The 23,155-nt window shown below is 42.7% G+C and overlaps 1 protein-coding gene across 1 annotated transcript in view; it reads right to left on the reverse strand.

Moving 5' to 3' along the window:
* Positions 1–23,155, reverse strand: part of LOC120057509 (teneurin-1-like) — a 137,558-nt gene that overhangs the window by 86,955 nt on the left and 27,448 nt on the right. The window contains exon 3 of the mRNA XM_039006108.1: positions 1,265–1,508. Coding sequence (XP_038862036.1) covers positions 1,265–1,508 — 244 coding nt within the window. The remainder of the gene's footprint in view (positions 1–1,264; positions 1,509–23,155) is intronic.

Raw genomic sequence — 23,155 nt, forward strand, 5'->3', positions numbered from 1 at the left:
GCAATTAGCCAATGAAGAAGAAGAAAATTGGCTACTTTTAAATGGAGATAGCCCCAACGGTGCTGCCAATGCCGTCACAGATGCTATAATGGCACAGACACAAAGATGAGTCCTCGATCTATCTCTCTGGCCTGTTCACATGCGTATCTGCCCTCTCATTGGCTAGAATGTTCCCACCTGATCTTGGTCTTCCCGCCTGCCTTCCATCTTTAAGGACATGTATTTCCATTGTTAGAGCGGTCACGTGTCTATCTTGTCAATATAATAGACAATCTTTGGTCTAGCTACTAACCTGTCACAGTCTGTTCTGTTTCAACTGCTTTCATCTCCCATAATCTACCAGACCAAATAGAAGAAAAATAAACAAATGATCTCATCTGGCAGACTAGTTTTAATGCAGGACAAAGATAATTCTTACGCTAAAAGGGATAAAGGTCACATTTTGGAAGCTTGGAATTCACACAAATGATCTAGCCCGGCAGAGACAGGCACAGTTTAAAATTCTGGGGAAGTGATCACAAGAAGACAAGCCCGTTCATAAAGGGTGACCGCTTGAAGTGGTTTTCTCTTTGGATGTCCATTTAAAAATGAAAAACCCTCTTTGGGATGAATGGATACACTTCCAAAAAAGTTGTTGTTTCATGAATTGTTACGTGTGGCTATGCAAACACCTAGTCAGTTGTAGACAACCTTTCTTTTACAACTACAGCAGCAATTTTTATATTAACATCTGATACATTTCTTTAAACGCTAATTGTGAACAGGCTTTTGCTGTGAAAAGGTTTGGAAAGGCCTTGATCTTGAATATGTTCAGTTAACAATGCATCTATTTATGTTATTTGGATTTGTACACCACTTCACTTCTCAAAAGCCTTAGCCCTGAATCTCATCAAAGCAATGTGATTTAGTTATGCACCACCAACCCCTCATTATAAATGTACACCATGATTCATCTCTATCAAGTGTGAATCATTAAAGAAGTCTGAGAGGTCTGTGACTGAAGTCACAGGGGTCTTCTCTGCAACACTTAACTCAGGCCAACAACATATCCATTCAATCGACTTTTCTCAGAGCTAGCGCTATTTTGTGGATCCAAGTTACTGGTACTGCAGTGTCACGGTGATTAAGAACACGGAGGGAAAGAGACCAAGAGACCTGCATGACTCAATGCTGGGGAAAGTATGGCCACAGAGCTGTTATGGTGTCTGCCACACTGCACTGACCCCATTACTAGGCAGGTGAGAGTGGAGGTGCCGAGGCCTACCTGGTCTCCAGGGGGATGTTGCTGTTGAGGGCCCAGCTGTTGTGGAGCTGGCCTCTGTCTCTGTCGGCCGGCTGAGTGGGATCTCCGTCCATCGCCTGGCTCCGAGCCGGCAGGGTGTTCCTCTGCAGTGCCTCAGAAACGTGAGCGTGAGGGGCTGGGCGGGCACATGTGCACGTGTGGGGAGGGGGTGGAGGTGGGGGGAGGGGTCTGAAGGTGAACTGAGCTGGTGGACTGCTGGGGAGCTCTGTGGGGAGAAAAGGAGAGAGAAAGCATGAGAAAAAGCGTGAGAGAAAGTGAGAGAGAAAGTGAGAGAGAAAGCGAGAGAGAGTTGAGTCTTTTCTGAGTGGCTTGATAAGCGTCTGAGAGTTTTGTGACATTCCGAAAGCACTTAACATTCACTTTTCCTCAACTTGGAGAGAGCATGGGGGATTTTTTCAGTTTAATTTGCACATGTAACAAGGTTATCATTCCAAAGTACAATTTAGGAAAAAAATCTAATTTTGCAATAAGATCAAGCAATGAAAGTGAGAGACAAAAATACAATCAAATCAAGAATACAAGAATAAAGCTATATACAAGGAGTACCAAAATCAAATCAAAGCTTTCTTAATGAAATTAAAAGAGAGCCACGATTGCATTAAATCAATCTATATTTCTAAAGCCAATGAAATGCTTTCCCCACTATTGCTTGTTGCTTGTGTGATGGAACGGTTTTAGTAAAAATTTCCAAAGCAACAGAATTTCCAAATCTTGGAGGATGCAGGTGTCTCATCAGGGCTTGTTGTAGATTAGAAGATGATGGCTCTCCTTCTCATGATGTCTGGAGTGGTGTCAAAGTCAAACTAGAATCAATGGATCCATACTATACTATCAAAAATGTATTGAATCATTTGATAAAACAACGAGGTAAAATATATTTAGATGGATTAAATGACAAAATGTAAAAATGATATTTAATGCCATAAAAAATACTTTTAATGTTTTAATGTGAGTTACAAAACCATCCAGACCTATTCCTGTATAACTACACTTCATGGTAACACAAGCACTTCATAGGGAACTGTACCACCTCGCTTCATACGGCATTATAGAGCCTGTTTACGATGCCCTAGCACTGCACAGCTGATTAAAATAACCAACTCATCATCAAGTTTTGTTTATTTGAAGCCGCTGTGTAGTGAACGGGGAAAACCAAAACGTGCACCTGGGGGGGGGGGGGGCTCCAGGACCGAGTTTGGGAAACCCTGCTTTACTCTATAGTTATGTGAGTAGTTATTAGTGTCTATGTAGAGGGTACCTTTGCAGAGTGTATTCATAGGAAGTGTTACCAACTTTGTTATCATGATTGAGTTTCCCCCCAATTAGAGAGACAAGTCTGCATTAACTCTTCTCAGTTGTGTACGAAGAGACTAATGACAGATTCCTGCGTTTGGCCTAAGAGGTTGAATTGAATTGTATTGATTTTGTTTGTCTGTGTGATACGTTTTACTCCTGCTTATTATACATCAGCGTTTAGATGCCAAGGATCACTTCTAAAGCATTATAGAATAATGCAGATTGGAGTCTGGACCTGCAGTAATCTGATAAGAGCACTCCTCTCCATTGATCTAATGGCCATTCATTCAGTTTAATTGTTCAATTCTTCCATCATTTCCCTTTTCAGAGTATTGATATTTACCAGGTAACATCTAACATAATTCTGCAGGTTGAACTCCATCAGATAAGGGGAAATGCGTATTGTAGATGTATGAAAGGTAAATTGTTTGGGAGGGTAGTTTTCCCACTAAAGAATCCAAGGCTCAAATGGCTAATTATTAAAAAGATCAAATAACATTTGATCAATCTTAATCTTAAAACATAATATGTTGTGATCTATGATCTGAAGAATGCTTTGTAGACCACACACATGACCAGAAAAAATATGACTGAATGCTATGAGATGACTAAGAACCACATCTATGCTTCTAACCCTGTAAGGGGCTAACATGGAGAACATCATAGTTTCCAGAATGTATGTCAAAATCTAAACAGACTCAAACAAATAGAAAATTGTTTGAAATACAATATTTGTCTCCAACGTTACCCTAAAAACCCCATGCACATGTTTCCAAAGCATTATGTTCAATGTCTCTTGTTTGGCGCTACCACTTACTTGTTCTTTTCCAGCTTGTTACAGAAAACCAAGCCTTTGAGGTGTAAACATGAGCCTTCGAGTACTCAGAGGAACAGTACGTACACTTCTGAAAGGTTCTTCAGAAAAAGCTTTCATTTTGAGATTGCTCTCTAATCATCCAGTATGTTCCAAAGCCAGGCCATAACATGGCCTCAATTTACCACAAGTGGCTTAAACTCCATTTCCAGGAATTTCCTTCCGAGCGCGTGCTTTCAAGACAAAACCCCTGGCGGGATTGAAAGTGTCTTAAAAGTACACCTGACCTCCTGCAGACATGCTTTATCCTTGAAAAATGTAAATATACTGGGTACACACTTACACATGCATTATTAAGACTAGGTCATTCACTGATCCTCTCTTAGATAAGCTAGCTGCTATAAGTGCTGCCTGACTGCAGCCACTCAGAGTCTGACAACAATACAACACAAAAGAGGCATATTAGAAATACACTTCCGCTCCTTCGACTCCACCAGCCTGCTTGTAAGTTGACATTGTTTCACTTTTTACAGACGCCCTTCCTTATAAGTTGTTTATGATAACCCCATGACAGGCTGTCGATTCAGAGAAGAGGTGGGACAACGTAATACTTTAAAACATTATGGTACCATAAAGAAGCCGCTGCAGTGTCTTGAAAAGAGGCCACATTCAATCACAACCGCACTGCAGGATTTACACAGCAGCATAAACATCTTTCATGTCAGTCAAATAATATAGTTGAACAGTTTTGGATGGTTTAGATTGAATAACAACTATGTGCAGTTAAGAGTGCCAGATTGAAGATGAAAGAACTGGCTGCATGAACAAGATCGCTGCATTAAAACACTACATCAGGTTAGATTAAATCAGGCCAGCGGGACATTGGGCTACAGATCTGAGTGGAGATGCATCTTGTCTGCGGTGTCAGGGACACTGAGGTGTGAGGCTGACCCACTTAGGCCCTGGTCCAGGCAAGAGAGCAGTTTATTGATGACCTTGGCTCCAGAGCATGTGTCTACAAGTGTTATTGCCAGCCTGATTCCTCCCACAGCAATGAGATGCACAAACACACAAAAAGCCAATGGGAACTCTTTTCCCTTTCATTTTGTCAATACAAAACATGATCACGTCAACTTGCAATGTCAATGGATCACTGTTTATTTTTAACAACACAAATGCTTCTGATTTCAAAAAATGGAAAATGCGTGCAAAGAGCCCTGACTGTGTTATACCCATTCTATTTCTAAAAGGGAACCTGAGTTGAGAGGGGAAGCACATTAGCTTCACCTGGAGAGGGGAGAGAGCATGGCTCAGTGTCTCACTAGACATGGGAGAGTACAGAACAAAGGGGCTGGCCCTGCAGTCCTCCTCACCCCACTGCTTTCAAGTGCTGGACATGGTGCATTATGCATGTCTTCAGTACTATTGACATTTCTACTTCGAAACTCACATTCCTTTTGGATATGGAGAGAGATGGGAATGGAGCTATATAAGCGCAAGTAATGCTGGCATTTTCAGCAGACAAATCATTCCTCTCTGTCTGAGGGTGTGTTCGTGTGAGGGTTGGTGTGTGAGGTTTGGCAATGCACCTGACATTTCATAGAAATGCCTCTAAACACATGGCCTATCAGAAAGTTTTTCGATTCAGAGAAAGGCCTTAAATGAAAATGGATTACGTGGAGTGCAAAAGCTGGACTAGCCAGCTGGAGCTAGAGAGAGAGTGTAAATTTCCGTGGTGTAGTTTATGTCATCTCCCTACATAAAGCAAGCACCGACTTTGGGCAATTTGAAGATTCAATTTAGTGTGTCCTGGTTTTGCATGGCTACAGATGAGTACTGTAGTATCATCTACAATCTAGGAGGATAATACTGTATATTTCATTCATCACCTTTCATTTGATGTTGATGTTTATGTGACACCAGACAAAAAGGCAACATTCTAAAAAGATCATAGCAGTATCAAGAAAAAGTTGATAGAAAAGTCAAACGTAATTCAATTGAATATAAAAACCTTAGTTTTATTGCGAAACAACATAAATGTGGCCTTTTACCCGTCTCCTCACCCTTACACATTGTAAGTCTCTGTTATGGCTTTACGATAGCTACAGTCATTATTGACAACAGTTATCTTTTCCGGGGGTTTTTAGCTGCCGAACCACTTATAAAAATAGAGTGTTAAGTAAAAATGTGAATTGAAGTGATTCAACAATGGTGCACAACAAACCTGCTGGCACCAGCCACATAACCGTAACACTGGAGCTTAAGGGATGTTCAGCTAGCACATATACGGTATCAGACTGGGACTTTGCAAAACACATGAGAAAGCTCTTAATGCCAAAGGCTTTAACACAATTTCTTTCACAGCAGGACCTTCTATTATTGAAATTGCTCTCAGCATATAGAAAGGTATATCAGCCAGCCACAATGAAAATGCCTGGTGTTGAGTAACACCGCCGAGGCTAAACACACACAGCACTCAGGCACTCTAGAAGAGCGGCTCCCATTCCCCTACCCCTCAGAGGCTACTGCAATAATCTCTGAAAATAAAACCCCATGTATAAAGTACTACCGCAATTACTTCCAAAGGTGGAGAATTTGGAGTAACCTATTCATCTCACACATCAACTATTTTTGCTTTTGGCAACAGTTGTACCATACAGTACCTCTTGCACAATGACAACGTTCATCATTAATGCTTGTGAGGAACATTTTCTTCTGCACAGTCCTTCCCCATGGCTTGGCTCCCTTCAAAAAACAAGCGGAACGCACCTGAAGGGTACACTGTGACGTATTCAATCTCTTCATTAATACATGTTTATTTACAGCAGCTGTCCTTCACAGCTCATAAACCTAAAAACCTAAACTTCCACTCCAAGATATGATGAACCACCGTATAGACACTGTGGATGAGCACTTGTATGCATTGTATGGGAACCATATGGTAAAGGGGAGTCTTACCACTCAGATTGTTGACTGTGGATTGGAGGTCAAGTGAATCAATGTTACTCATGCCTAGCCTGGGTGAGACACAAGACATGAGAAAGGAAAAGGCCTTCTGTTTTTTACAGACCGGGCAGGTTTGTACAGTATGTTTAAACTGAGCAGCAGATTGACAAGAGCACAGTTGGCCTGTTTTATACATAAAATAACTGAAATGTTGGTCCACATACTTGTGTAATCTCTCAGTTGACAGCACGTATTTGCCAACAGGGTCCTTATACGACACTCTCAAGCACCTCTGCCAAGAAAATAGGACTATCCACTTCAGGCATAAATATATTTATTCTCTGGCATAGTTATTCATGGTGGATAATACACAAGAGGAAGAGAGGCAAATACTATTTTATCCCCCAATTTGACCTTGTCTCTTCTAGCTTGGGCTTGAAAATGCATTTGTTGTAGCCTGGTGCGTGAATGGAATCTTTAAGCGCTTTAATATGGTCCCATTGTAGAAAGTGCTACATGGTTTTACACGCTACACAAGGGTAATGGTATTCCATGAGATTAAACACATGACCCATCTTCTTGAATCAACCTCGGGCACTTCAATCTAACGAGACAACATGGCAACTTAACATTCTGGGGCTGAACTCCAAAAATGATGTTTTGTGATATTTGAATCATTCTGAACCATGACTTCACTCAACAATATGGGGCTATCACATGGAATCACTGAAAGCACTGTGTCCAATGCAATTCATATAGGAAGAAATCTAGTTGTAGGTCTTAGAAAAATCTGAAAAGTCATATTTTCATTATCATTAAATAAGTATTTATTTGTATTTAAAACCTGACTGTTTGTTTTAAGTGTACACCACTGAGGACCAGTAGTGATTTGCTGAAGGCCTGTGGGCACCATGACATGGTTTAATGCTTTATGGTGCAACATGTCAAAAGATAACCCGTTATTGGAGGCAAATGGACAATAATTACTTAAATCATGTTTCACATATAGTAGCTTTTTCAAATGAGTATGCCACGATATCTGGCTAGTTCACTGACCAGACGCACACTGTGATTCTATTTGGAGCTATGACAGGGATATTCACAGATTATCTGTGATTGTGAATAATAGGACCCAGCACATACCCATAAATCTGACAGCAAACTAACATCAGATCTTTTACAACCAGGAGGCCGTCATTCAGCTTCATCGTGGCTCACATAATCTCTTTACATCAGGGACTTATTCCTAATGCAATAAAGGCAATACAGAACAGAGCCAACGTTGAAATAGTCCCCGGTTATTGTCTATGGATCCGATTGTAGACACGGTTGTAATAATTCAGGTGAGAAAAATGTGTTTCGTACCAGATGGTGCAATGGTGATAAAGTGTCAACGCTGGCGGCTCGAGTATTGATCCTCTTTTATAAAACGATATACAAAGGTCAGAGGAAGTCTATCCATTTACCCTTAGCACGGATAGATTGGCAGACACAGAGGCCATTGTGTGGAAGCCCATTTGACATGAATTGGTGTACCATGTTGTTGTGTGGCCAGTAAATTCTCCTTTCTTAGATTCATAGCCTCGTTTTATGGGCAACCCTTTCTGTATACTTATCTGATCTGACATGCATTACTTACTGAGCCAGCTTATCTTGGCGGTGCACACGCACAAACCCTGCACTTTTCACACGTTAATGAAAAGCACGACTAGGAGGGATCATAAAATCAGTCAACTGCAATACACAAACCCTATCAAATCCTAACAAACCCTATCAAACCCTATCAAATCCTATCAAACCCTATCAAATCCTAACAAACCCTATCAAACCCTATCAAATCCTAACAAACCCTATCAAACCATATCAAATCCTAACAAACCCTATCAAACCCTAACAAACCCTATCAAATCCTATCAAACTCTAACAAACCCTATCAAATCCTATCAAACCCTAACAAACCCTATCAAATCCTATCAAACCCTAACAAACGCTAACAAACCCTATCAAATCCTAACAAACCCTATAAAATCCTAACAAACCCTATCAAACCCTATCAAATCCTATCAAACCCTAACAAACCCTATCAAACCCTATCAAACCCTATCAAATCCTAACAAACCCTATCAAACCCTAACAAACCCTATCAAACCCTATCAAATCCTATCAAACCCTATCAAATCCTAACAAACCCTATCAAACCCTATCAAATCCTAACAAACCATATCAAACACTATCAAACCCTATAAAATCCTAACAAACCAAATCAAACCCTATCAAATCCTATCAAACCCTATCAAATCCTATCAAACCCTATCAAACCCTATCAAATCCTATCAAACTCTATCAAACCCTATCAAACTCTATCAAAGACCAATCTGAGTAATCAACAGGAATCATTCAAAACGTCATAAGATTGATCCATACATCTCTTCTGAGGAGCATTTGGGTGAAACAGCCAGGTTAACCTTGACTACTGGATCCAATGTCATTACCGAACATGAGCATTTGCAAAATGGATGGAGAAGAAATGGAAGGAAATACTTCATTGAACTATCAACAAATGTCAGTCTCTCTCTCTCTCTCTCTCTCTATCGCTAAGATAGTTAAAAATGCAAAGCGCTTGCCAGGAGAATGTCACTGTGGTTCTTACACCTAATGAGATATTCAAGATACAAACACATTACCAGTCTTACATTTGGTTACTTTTGAGGTTAGCGAGCTAGCCATGCAGCTAATTAAAGGATTCGCTTGGGAAGGAATGACTTGAGATAGATACTGTTTTGAGACAGAAGTGCACGCTCCACAAGCTTGCATCCCAGATTAGCATTTGAGATTTTGATTAGACACTCATGGCTCCCATCTCTCAAATGCCAGTCAGGAAGAGTCTGAAGGTTATGTGTCCACACGGGTGGCTGCGACTTTATTTGTAGAAGGAGTACAATAGAGAGAAAGTGCACTGTACAAACTGTACAAACCACACCACAGCCTGGTAATTAATTCAATTTTCTCCATACCTTAGCCTCATCGTTAATTCAAGAAGAAACACTGCACTAGAGAGCTTCAAAACCCCCAGCAATACAACAGCTTCTGACAGTTTCTGGCTGTTACCAACATGTACACAGCTGTTGTTTCCACAGGGTCTGTCATCTCAACACTTATTTATTTCCTCAGTTTATTTGACTTTATATAATCAGCTCATACATTTTCTTCTCTATGTATTCAGAAGGTTTCTGAATAGCCTCCTATGAGGACGGAAACACACTCTACTATCCCTTTGCTCTGTGGGAATAGGAAAACATTGTGAGAAAGCAACCCAAATACATGGTCCATTGTCCATCAGTAGCTTTGGCCTGCCCATGAGGTAGTGTGTACAGTAGGACAAAAATAGAACTTCTTCTTAGTCACATCCTTGATGTATCTTCAAAAAACAAGGAGAGATAACAAGAAGAAGAAAAAAAGAGCCTGTGATTCAGGCAATTAAAAGCAGTATTGATCGGTGTTGCCTGCTCTGTAGTGGTCTGCCTAACTGTGCGTGTACCAAGTGTCCCTGACAGGGCAGACTCAATTGGTCTCCTTTCTGTCCGATGGAATTGGCAGGCCTCACGGCACACCTGACAGAAGTTGACACCATATATTACTTTATCAAACCATTATTCACCCTCCATTAAAAGAGAGAACTTAACTGACTTCCCACGAGGCCCCTACAGAAGTGACAGCCATCCATGGCGAGAGATGACAACCTTGCTGTTGAAGGGCAGAGCTGTCAGCAGCTGAAACTATGCCACATCTCTCTTAGGGCTTATGGCCCTCCATGCTTCTTAAAGGAGAGTGGACAGCAGAACAGATAGGCTATATACAGTAGTAGGGATCATGCATGCTTTTCGAAGGGGAATAGACAGCAGGACAGATATGTAGCAGAGGATAATGAGTCGGACTCCCAATGGACACATGCTTCCTGGCATGACACCATGCGACAGGGAGGCCATCCCCAGTGTAAGCACAGTTTAAGGGTGCATGGGGATCGTGGAACAGCTGTTAGACTGGCTACACATGATCTAGGTCCCAATATATGGACCTGGGGTATTGTATAAGCCTTATGGTGGGGTCCAAATTCAGTTTCATCAAAATGAGGTGACATAACAATGGGGATGTTACAAGATTGAGAATCAGCATGTGCCAGCATGCATTCATTATCACAATGCTAACAAAGGGTCAGCACAGTTCAGCCGGTACATTTATATACTCAGTCTACCCACGTCATCTGTGATTTGCTGATTTAAAATAGTGTGTGTTGCCAGGAGATGGTTGTTGCACAATCTTTTCAATAAACAGTTTCCCAATAATGTACATTAACTGAATCTCTACAGACGTCAACAATCAAATGAAAGAGACTGATGATAATTATGTAAAGAGCCTTATGAAAGACCATTGTGAAAAACACAATTCAAAAACAAGGCTTACTTCCTGTCATTTTCATGGTGAGCAATTATCTGAAAGTGCATTTCAAAACAATTTGCGGCTGAACTGCATTCCGCCTAGAATAGAAAGCTTTCCTCTTATAAGTTCCCTACTGGGAACATGTCTCAGATTTTTTTTTTTTTTAAGTCTTAGATTAAAGTGCTTGGTGACAAACAAACTGCAAGAAGTGCAACACAAATGTAACAGGTTGTTTGATTGATTGAGACAATGCACTGTGTTGTCTGTTTTAACACATTCTGGATCAGAGAGCCACCGAGCGATCGGTCAGGGCTGTCACCCAGGGACCTTACTGACACAGAGTGCTAAGTGTTTTCTTCTGGTGATGCTCTGTTGAGAATGGAGACACAACCATGGACCAATCTGGGATATCTTTGATATTACTGAGGACAGTTTCCCTTAGAATTCCAGCAAGGGTAGCTGCAGGGATGGCCACTAGAGAGAAATATGGAAGACAATAAGGGGCCTCTTCAGACTAGAAATATCTGCTCACCTCACCTGTGAAGTGCTATTCCAAATACACACTTATTCAGATGATTAAAGAGCTCCATTTAGAGTTGAGAGAATTTGTCCGTTTTTCAGTTCAAGAGTCCTCAAGTAATTCCATGACAAAGTGTGTGCCTTTGTTTCTATCAGTTGGATTTGGTTTGGGTAAGGTAGCCAGAGATATCTGTAATGCCAGAGAGATCAACATTTAAATACTCATGCTGCTCATTCTATTGTGGCCTTTGCAATACATATCAACGTTTCCTTGATTTGATCGATGCAGGTAAAGATGTGCATTTTCCTATGTTTTGATTGGCTGGTATATTGAACACCAATCAATTAATTATAATCCTAATCTCCCCTCATGAGCACAAATCTTAACCCAAGGTCCTCTGTGAGAGTTACACCAGTAAGGTGGGATTTTAGTAAAATAATAGGGGGTGTTTTCATGAAACACCAATACAGTTTACATTAATCTAAAATCGAAACAAAACTCTCTGAAAACAATTGTTGGCCATCAGTAGGAGAATATTAAAAGAGCGGAAATATTTTTTTCCTTCCAGATTCATTGCTCAATTTACAATTGGCCCTGCCATATCTGAATATGAAGTATCAAACAATAAACTAAATACAATAAACAAACATCTCTATTTGAGAAACAATTCCCTGAAACATTCAGTGAAAATGCTTGAACATATCAAACCTATCTCTGGTTTCCATACTTCCTTTTAACCTGCAGCTTTCTAGTGTTGCTGAGCTACATTTCCTGTCTACCCAAATCCCTCTTATCTGAAATGATGTCCCCATGGGGCCGCGGTTTAGCAACTGTGTTGGTATCCCACTGAAGAAGGCATCAAGTTGTGCAGAACTTCTTTTCCCTTCAATATCAAATGTGTCACATAAGACAGGAAAGTTATCGGGACAAGCACTGAGCGATTCCACAGAATGTGCTAAATACATATTTTTGACATGACACAAGGGAGTTGTTCTGCTGATACCTTCGGAGACCAGCGACACCTTTTCATGCCATGTAGAAGATGGATTCTGGAAGCAGATTTTTCCAGATCGTACTGCGCGAGCACATTTTGAGCAGTAAACAATGCAAACCTTTTGTGATTCTAAATGTGGCAATTTATTAGAGATAATGAATGCAGAATGTGGATGGGAGTAGAAGTCAGCAAGTCAGCTAACTATTGTTGTGCAGTAGCTTACACCAGTCATAAGAGCATGTGGGTGTGAGCATTATCCATGTACTGGACAGGAGGACTGATCAAATGAACAATAACAGGTCATCTGTGGTATTATGTCCATGACAGTTTAATCTAAATAGGGTTTGTTGTATGCTCTGCTGAATTAAATCTATGCAGGTGTTCCAGACACTGCTTTGGTTCATTGTGCTTCAGAATAACCCAACAGTATTTTTTTCCTGACTATTTCAAAAAGTTGTTTTTTGCTGAGTTTGATGTAGTGATCCAGTCCTAACTGAGTCTTATTCAGCACATTTAGTTATTGCTTGCTTTTCTAAAGTCTACCAACCTTGCCAGTAGGCATGCCAGCTAAGATAGTTGGACAAGATAGATACTCTAACTTGGTTGCTAGTTATGAGGTTGGTAAATTGGGAACCTATCTGGGCTAGCTAAAGCCAACTTCAATAAATAGGTAAATGGCTAGTAGTATTACAGAGAAACAACAATAAAACATGTTATACTGAACAAAAATGTAAACACAACATGTAAAGTGTTGGTCCCATTTTTCATGAGCTGAAATAAAAGATCCCAGAAATGTTCCCATATGCACAAAAAGCTTATTTCTCTTAAAATGTGTTCACAAATGTGTTTACATCTCTGTTAGTGAGCATTTCTACTTTTCCAAGATAATCCATCCACCTGACAGGTGTGGCATATAAAGAAGTTGATTAAACAGCATGATCATTACACAGGTGCACCTTGTGCTGGGGACAATAAAAGGCCACTCTAAAATGTGCAGTTATGTTACACAACACAATAATACCACAGATGTCTCAAGTTTTGAGGAAGTATGCAATTGGCATGTTGACTGCAGGAATGTCCACCAGAGCTGTTGCCAGAAAATGTAATGTTCAATTCTCTACAATAAGCTGCCTCCAACGCCGTTTTAGAGAGTTTGGCAGTACGTTCAACCGGACTAAAAGCTGCAGAACGCGTGTAACCACGCCAGCCCAGTGACCTCCACAATCCGGCTTCTTCACCTGAGGGATCGTCTGAGACCAGCCACCCGGACAGCTGATGAAACGGAGGAGTATTTCTGTCTGTAATAAAGCCCTTTTGTGGGGAAAAACTATTTCTGATTGGCTGGGCCTGGCTCCCAGTGGGCTGCGCCCCTACCCAGTCATGTGAAATCCATAGATAAAGGTCTAATGAATTTCAATTGACTGATTTCCTTATGAACTGTAACTCAGTAAAATCTTGAAACTGTTGCATGTTGCATTTATATTTTTAAGTATAAATAAAATAAAATAAATAAAACTGAGGGGGCACGTGCCCCTGTGCCCCCTGTGGGCATGACGCCCTTGTGTGAGTCTGTGTCTTAAAGAAACACATCAAACGTATCCCAATTTGGATAACCTTTCCAGTATTAAAGTCTCAGAAATCAGTGGGAGACGGAGTAGAAACAAGAGACGAAAACATTTCTCCATATCTCATGCCATTTTCAAAGCTATATTTACTTCCACACTAAATAATATTTGTCTATGTAGTAATAGCTGGAGACACTGTTGTCTTCACAGTATTCAATAAACCACTTAGAGGAAGGCCTACCTACATTTTCACTATATGAGAAAAATGTATAAGATATAATGTGGATGTCTTGTTATACATATAGAAGAAGAGATTTAATATAAGCGCCATTCCACTCGATAAAATAACGTCTGTGTCACGTTCCTGACCGGTTTTCTGTTATTTTGTATGTGTTTGACGGTCAGGGCGTGAGTTTGGGTGGGTAGTCTATGTTATGTGTTTCTATGTTGGTTAAAGGGTGACCTGATATGGCTCTCAATTAGAGGCAGGTGGTTTTCATTTCCTCTAATTGAGAGCCATATTAAGGTAGGTGTTTTCACATTGATTGTGTTGGGTGGTTGTCTCCTGTGTCAGTGTCTGTGTATGTTACGCCACACGGGACTGTTTTCGGTTTTGTTTGTTCGTTCGTTTTATGTAGTCATTTTTCCTGTTCATGCGTTCTTCGTGTTTCATGTAAGTTCGTCGTCCAGGTCTGTTGACTGCGTTTGTTATTTTGTAAATTCTCAAGTGTTTCGTGTTTGTCTATCATTTAAATAAATTCATTATGACTGCATACCTCGATGCGTATTGGTCCGACCCATGCTTCTCCTCTTCAGACGAAGAGGAGGAGAGCAGCCGTTACAGAACCACCCACCGAACCAGAACCAAGCAGCGTGAGTTCGAGCAGTGGCCTACGAAACAGGAATCCTGGACATGGGAAGAAGTATTGGAGGGAAAAGGACACTAGGCTCATATTGGGGAATATCGCCGCGCTCGTGAGGAGATGGAAGCAGCGAGAGCCCAGGAGCGGTGGTATGAGGAGGCAGCAAGGAGACGTGGCTGGAAGCCGGAGAATCAAGCTCAAGACCGGAGTTATGAAGGTACGCGGCTAGCACGGAAGCCCGTGAAGAAACCCCAAAAATTTCTTGGGGGGGGGCTAAGAGGTAGTGGGCCAAGGGCAGGTAGGAGACCTGCGCCCACTTCTCAGGCTAACCGTGGAGAGCGGGAGTACGGGCAGACACCGTGTTACGCAGTAGAGCGCACGGTGTCTCCTGTACGTGTGCATAGCCCGGTGCGGGTTATTCCACCTCCCCGCACTGGTAGGGCTAGATTGAGCGTTGAGCCGGATGTCATGAAGCCGGCCCTACATATCTGGCCACCAGTACGTCTCCTCGGGCCGGCTTACATGGCACCAGCCTTACGCATGGTGTGCCCGGTTCGCCTACATAGCCCGGTGCGGGTTATTCCACCTCCCCGCACTGGTCGGGCGACGGGGAGCATTCAGCCAGGTAAGGTTGGGCAGGCTCAATGCTCAAGGGAGCCAGTACGCCTGCACGGTCCGGTATTTCCGGCGCCACCTCCCCGCCCCAGCCCAGTACCACCAGTGCCTACACCACGCACCAGGCTTCCTGTGCGTCTCCAGAGCCCTGTTCCTCCTCCACGCACTCTCCCTATGGTGCGTGTCTCCAGCCCAGTGCCTCCAGTTCCGGCACCACGCACTAAGCCACCTGTGCGTCTCCAGAGCCCTGTACGCACTGTTCCTTCTCCCCGCACTCGCCCTGAGGTGCGTGCCCTTAGCCCGGTACCACCAGTGCCGGTACCACGCACCAGACCTATAGTGCGCTTCGAGAGGTCAGTGTGCCCTGTCCCTGCTCCCCGCACTAGCCTGAAGGTGCGTGTCCTTAGCCCGGTGCCTCCAGTTCCGGCACCACGCACCAGGCCTACAGTGCGCCTCATCCGGCCAGAGCCATCCGTCTCCCCAGCGCCATCTAAGCCATCCGTCTCCCCAGCGCCATCTGAGCCATCCGTCTCCCCAGCGCCATCTGAGCCATCCGTCTCCCCAGCGCTATCTGAGCCATCCGTCTGCCCAGTGCCGTCTGAGCCATCCGTCTGTCCCGAGCCATTAGAGCCGCCCGTCTGTCCCGAGCCGTCAGAGCCGTTAGTCAGTCAGGAGCCGCTAGAGCCATTCGTCAGTCAGGATCTGCCAGAGCCGCCAACCAGACAGGATCTGCCAGAGCCGCCAACCAGACAGGATCTGCCAGAGCCGCCAACCAGACAGGATCTGCCAGAGCCGCCAATCAGACAGGATCTGCCAGAGCCGCCAACCAGACAGGATCTGCCAGAGCCGCCAACCAGCCATGAGCGTCCAGAGCCGCCAGCCAGCCATGAGCGTCCAGAGCCGTCAGCCAGCCATGAGCGTCCAGAGCCGTCAGCCAGCCATGAGCATCCAGAGCCGTCAGCCAGCCATGAGCGTCCAGAGCCGTCAGCCAGCCATGAGCGTCCAGAGCCATCAGCCAGCCATGAGCGTCCAGAGCCGTCAGCCAGCCATGAGCGTCCAGAGCCGTCAGCCAGCCATGAGCGTCCAGAGCCGTCAGCCAGCCATGAGCGTCCAGAGCCGTCAGCCAGTCATGAGCTGCCCCTCAGCCCAGAGCGGTCATTTATCCAGAACTGCCCCTCAGTCCAGAGCTGTCTCTCTGTCCGGAGCTGCCCTTCAGTCCGGAGTTGCCCCTCTATTCTGAGCTACCTCTCTATCCTGACCTACCTCTCTGTCCTGAGCTATATCTCTGTCCTGAGCTACCTTATCCCGGGGCTGCCCCTTGTCCCGGTGCTACCCCTTATCTTAAAGTTACCAGTTAAATTAAGTGGGTGTAAGATGAGGGTGGTCATTCTAAGGGGGAGACGTAAGCTGGGATTGACTATGGTGGGGTGGGGACCTCGCCCAGAGCCTGAGCCACCACCGTGGTCAGACGCCCACCCAGACCCTCCCCTAGACTTTTGGTGGTGCGTTCGGAGTACGCACCTTGAGGGGGGGGTTATGTCACGTTCCTGACCGGTTTTCTGTTATTTTGTATGTGTTTGACGGTCAGGGCGTGAGTTTGGGTGGGTAGTCTATGTTATGTGTTTCTATGTTGGTTAAAGGGTGACCTGATATGGCTCTCAATTAGAGGCAGGTGGTTTTCATTTCCTCTAATTGAGAGCCATATTAAGGTAGGTGTTTTCACATTGATTGTGTTGTGTGGTTGTCTCCTGTGTCAGTGTCTGTGTATGTTACGCCACACGGGACTGTTTTCGGTTTTGTTTGTTCGTTCGTTTTATGTAGTCATTTTTCCTGTTCATGCGTTCTTCGTGTTTCATGTAAGTTCGTCGTCCAGGTCTGTTGACTGCGTTTGTTATTTTGTAAATTCTCAAGTGTTTCGTGTTTGTCTATCATTTCAGACGAAGAGGAGGAGAGCAGCCGTTACAGTCTGGATGGAAGTGACAGAATACCAAACAGCATAATTTGTAGTCAGAGCGTGAAACACAGCAGACCATGAGGACACAACACCAAGACTCAATGGACTGCATTCCACCTTCAGACACACTACATGGTATGCATATGTGAATTCTGATGTGACCTCCACTCTAACATCCAATACATCAAATTAGAGGAGCGGTTGTTGACCTTTAGAACGACTTAAGAAACAGAGTGAAAATTAAGTTCCTGGTTAGAACACAAAGAATGGTGGACCCAACCTTGAGTGGAGACAGGAGAGAACCCTTTGGATGCAGAAGACAGAGAGGAACAGGTTCATAGATTAAGTCTAAAAGAAGAGATCTATCATGCCCCCCCAGGAGGTCATCCGGAGGCCCCTACCTATCAGGCCTAATTGCTGGGAGCGATTCCTCTTTGCGGGGAGGAAGGCTAGGCTGTACCCCTGGTCAGGGAGCCGTGTGCTGGGGCAGGATTAATGGACTGGGAGTCATGGCTTCGTCACGGCGCAGGGTAATAAGCAAATCTCACATCCGTCAGTCGAGGGAGCCCCCCAGTCCCCGAGCCCCGCTGTGCTAAGCTTTTACAAAGCTCCTAGGAGTCCTTGGGCTGGGGCGAAAACGCATTAGCGTGTACTCGCCTCACAGTCACACTCCTCACAGCAGTCGATTGGATTTTCATGAGATGACCGCGCTCGCGCTCAAGTCCCCCAAATGTTTACTTTGATTTTAAAGTCTTACACCATTTGATGGTAACATCCATTCTACATGGGGAAATGGGTTATGGTAATCTAGGATGAAGACTATTGCTCTCATCATAGTGTGAAACCACACTGGTTTCTGCGACTGCACTTTGTCTCAGTGACTGCAGTTTAAGAATCTGAATGCAGAAGGAGATATTCCAATTGAATGGTATCAGCTATTAGACCAACAACTATGACAACATCCCTCTCAGCAAACACCATTTGTGCTATGTAAATGTTTTAGATGCAGTCAGTATACCAATTAAACTACTGTAGCACCGTCACCTTAAATCTAAAAGTACATTAAGGTATAACAGCATAAAAAGTGTTTTTCTTCTAAATAATAATCTGTTTACTATGACTTCACACTGGAAATACATTGCTACAAAATATCTAATCAAGGATATTAGAAAGTAATATTTGTTTAGGTTGTAGTGCTTATGTAAATACTAATCTCATGAAATACCAAATGAGGTACAATGGGTTGAGTCAACATTGTTTCATTGTTATTTCTCCATACCTTTTCATGTTTACAGTTTCTCTCTCAATTCAATCCAAAAATAGACAAGGTTTCATGGTTGTTAGATTTGAATCTAATTCATGTTTGTTGACAGCTCAATCAAAAAATCTAACAAAACTGGATGTTGATCATTCTTTATGTCTTTGCCTGGTGGGAAGGGGGAGGAGAATACAGGCAGGGAGAGGAGAATATAAAGAGAGCCATGTCAAGGAATACAATCAACCACTCAATCTGTATCAGTACTGCTAGATGTTTGCAATGACAGCCAACAGAATTACAATACGGAAGCTAAATTGATCAGGACAGTAGAATCATGGAGCTTGTAGTCCGACCTGGCCCATACATAAAGATTGAATTTATAATTTATACTTCTTCTACCACTAGACACTTCTGTTGCAAAAGGCCACTAAAGGTATTTGTGCTTCAACTCCTGTATTATAAAAAGTCAATATAAAACAACACACTTGGATCTAACAGTCAACTCAGATCCTGGTATATGTTGTGATTGGTGTGCACTGGCTGGATTATGGGAGGACGTGCAACATGGTGTGTAAATCCGCAGCAGGTTTGGGGCTCAGCTCAGAGCGCTGATTATTATAACACCTGCTGCCCTGACTCCCATTCTCATTAAGGGCTCCATAACAAGATTACCCACATCATGCAATCTCTCTTCACAGTTTACCAGGCAGCTCTGGCTCTGATCGGAGGGGATGCCCTAATCGGAGCTGTTGTTGTTTTTGAACAAGTTTAATCTCTGTACTGTAGAAGTAGGCAATTTAAAAAAAATGCTCTATACAAAATAATTGGCAATTCAGAGGTGCTTGACATGGAAATGAAAAGAAAAACACATGAAAATGACTCAAGGTCTATAAAATAGTATGTATACAGATTTTTTTTACAAAACACTTGTGGAAATGGTTCAAATAAATAGAGATAGGAAAAACCAGTCTGATTTGGTTATGGCTGCACACACTCCCACCCAAAGAGGGCACTGTTTGACTTTTTAGACACACCTGTACACAATCGTATCGCTTCAAGAGAAGTACATTTAGCCATAAGCATACATCATGGCGACAGAGACAATCTTTATTTAGATGGGTCATCATTCGTATTCCTGACACAATAGTGGGTGAGAAAGGCTAATTCCCAGGGTGTTTAGTGTGCACTCTGCGATAAGCTTTACTCGCAGCAAAGGGAAAAGCACCTATTATGTGGATAACTCCTCAGAACTGCCTGCTGCCTGTGACACGGCTGTGTGTTTGCTCAGAGCAGCGACACATATCCCTTTCTGGGGGCCTGCATGAAGGGTGGAAAGGTCTCTGCTAGTGTCAATATTTCAGATGTTGCTCCTGTGCCATTCCAATGTTTTATTTAATGTGACAGACACATACAGTATAGGAATGGACTGAATTGTCTGAGTGAGGACACTCTTGGCATCTTCTACTACTTGGAATGCTCTTTCAGGTCAGCGAGGGTTTTTGAGTAACCACAGCAGTGATTACTGCTATCTCAGACATTGCAAATATGTTTTTCGAAAATGTGTTTGGACAAGGTATTAGGAAAATATTACAAATTTGCATTACTCATCTGCAAACCTGAGAGTTCTACCAGCCTAATGATAACACCAATGATGCATTCCTTTTTCTGGGTCTCAAGAGAAGCTCTGAATACCTACCGCCATCAACAGGAGAAAGCCATGATAGCCAGAGGGCTCGTTCTGTCAGAAAATCATTAACATGATCAATTAATCATGAGTTCAATCAATTAAGACAATTAGTAGGCCTGCGGTGAGGGTTTATGTCAATTAACATGAATATGGAGCCACACGTTTCTCCTCTACCTTTTTCAGATATGCGCATATCAAACATTTCATGAAGTATCAAAGAGGATATCAGCTTATCAGTGTGATTAGCGTATGTAAACGTTCAGCAGGGGAATTCTCATCATGTCAAATAATTATGAGTACTGACATTGGAATCTAATGGGGGAGGACCGGAGATGACCATGTTGCGTCTGTATGTTACGACGATCACCATTAACCTGAACTATTATGAAACACAACCAAAACAAACAGCAAATGCATCTAACAAGTTTGTAGAGTCATTGCGTGCTAGGAATACGGGACAAAATACTAAACTTTTGACTACTTTGATACACATTAGTGAATTACAGTTGCCATCCTGCTACTTTTGGTCCCCTAAAATGGGTGGACTATGTACAAAAAGTGCTGTAATTTCTAAACGGTTCACCTGACATGGATGAAAATCTATGATGAAATAACCTCAAATTAAAGCATTTAAACCTCATAGTCATTGTATCATTTCAAATTCAAAGTGCTAGAGTACAGACCCCAAACATTTGTCACAGTCCCAATACTTTTGGAGCTCCACTGTATGTTCATGTAGATTTAGTTACTGTAATGTTTAATTCAATTTGAATGGCACAGTTATAACACAGCAGCTGCAATCCTGCTACTGTATAAAGCCATACAAATCCATGGACAGCAACTAAACACTTGCTTCCTCGGTTTTATTTGAGGCCGGTTTTATTTTTATCGAAGGTCTTGGTCTACGATTATAGGATAGTGCAGAGGCCCTTTAATGGTTTTAAGTTTCCATAAAACAAACATCAACATGGACCTGGACACTGCATTCACATACGCAGGTTGAATACCAAAGGGATCCAGTGTCATGTATTAGCTTTCTGTGGTATTAGCATTCCATCCGCCTGGCTCTGCATCCCAGGGGACCAGTACAGATGTTCCTGCCTGAATCAGATGCTGTTTTATACCACCACCATGCCATTCATGCAATCATTACACCAAAACACTGAATATGTGCACCCACGGACACATAACAAGAGCGAGCACAAACAAATAACCGAGCATATATTTCATAAGAGGACTAGAGGTGATTCAACCGATTCATTTTTCAATTAAATTCCGCAATCAGTCGACTACAAATGACTGATAATTAACATTGTATGAACTGTTTACGGCCGTTTCTACCAAACCTGTTATTATCATTTTCTATCACATGGCACATGTAATTTGCATTTAGAGAGTCATAGAAGCTCAAACCCCCCATGCTTTGCACAACCATAGAGAAGGAGAGACAATGCAGGCATAAGACTGGTGTGTGTGCATGTGTGTGTATATATATATATATATATATATATATATATATATATATATATATATATATATATATATGTATGTGTATAACGTGTATGTGTGTGGTGTGTGAAAACAGCAAGAGCCAGGCCCAGTTTCCCAGCATTACGCATTCTGTCGGAGGTCAATCCATTATCATTCCTGACTTTTTCAAACAGATAAAAGCACACCGCTGCCATTCTGTTACTGAAATCATAATGGAATTTGGGGACATTGCAAATAGATGTTTGACTTTGGCGGATTAAGGCAGAAAGTTCCATAAGAAAATGTTATCAAAGGGCTGATGACCAAACAAATGAAACAGGTGTTGTTCTGTGTTTTCCAGGGCAGACAGTAGCAATGAGCATCTGCAGGGGAGGGGAACATTTTCAGCATTTGGGCCAAGTGGGAGTGTGCTCACAGTCACACACACACACACACACACACACACACACACACACACACACACACACACACACACACACACACACACACACACACACACAGACACAGACACAGACACAGACACAGACACAGACACAGACACACAGACACAGACACAGACACACACTCACAGACACAGACACACACACACACACACACACACATTGTACAATGTATCTATCACTGTTATCAAGGTTCTCATTGAAGTACAAAGAAATCTCCTAGACAGACCTAGTTCTAAGTGGCAGCAAACAAAAGCTGATAATTTTTTAGTGTTGGAGAAAAATCTATCCATTATGCTTTCCCCCCCGACTGCAATGGAACCAGTAGAGGAGAGTGACATGGATCTAATACGCAATTTAAATAAACCATTTAAACATGAAATATGTTGAATCCATTTTCTGTGTTTCTGGAGGAGATTTTTGCTGCTCCTGAGACTGTTTGAGTGTTGAAAGTTAACCTCACTAATTACACAAACAAGCAGCAAAATGAAAGTCTCCTGTGGAGCCGGGAGAGACAGATGTGTCAGTCTTTTAGAAAAGATGTCTGTTCCCCGGAGTGATGCCTCCATTTACGATGTGTCTAAAGCCTTATGCTTTCTTCCTAAAGCGAGCCACATTATTGCCCGCTCTTGCAGACGCTTACTGGGAGAGTTGTGCTGTGGCTCTGTGCGGCAGCAGCATCATCATCTAGCCTTATGACTAGGAGGGAGGAAGGCATAAAGCCTGTCAACCAAGCTGAAGATAAACTACTGCCACAGATGCAGCTATGCACAGAACAAAAAGTCATTGTGATGATTGATTATAACTGACTATAAATAATGATTATAAATCTATCTATTCTAAGAGAACCCAGGAGAAGACGACCTCAGTCCAACGAATGAGCAGAGAGAAGCTGGAAGAGACATAAAAGTGTAGCAAATCCTCTTCAATAAGATTGCAACTGAAGAGGGTAGGAATTTTTGTGAAAGGTTC

Source organism: Salvelinus namaycush, chromosome 12 (assembly GCF_016432855.1).
Source record: "Salvelinus namaycush isolate Seneca chromosome 12, SaNama_1.0, whole genome shotgun sequence".
Taxonomy (NCBI): domain Eukaryota; kingdom Metazoa; phylum Chordata; class Actinopteri; order Salmoniformes; family Salmonidae; genus Salvelinus; species Salvelinus namaycush.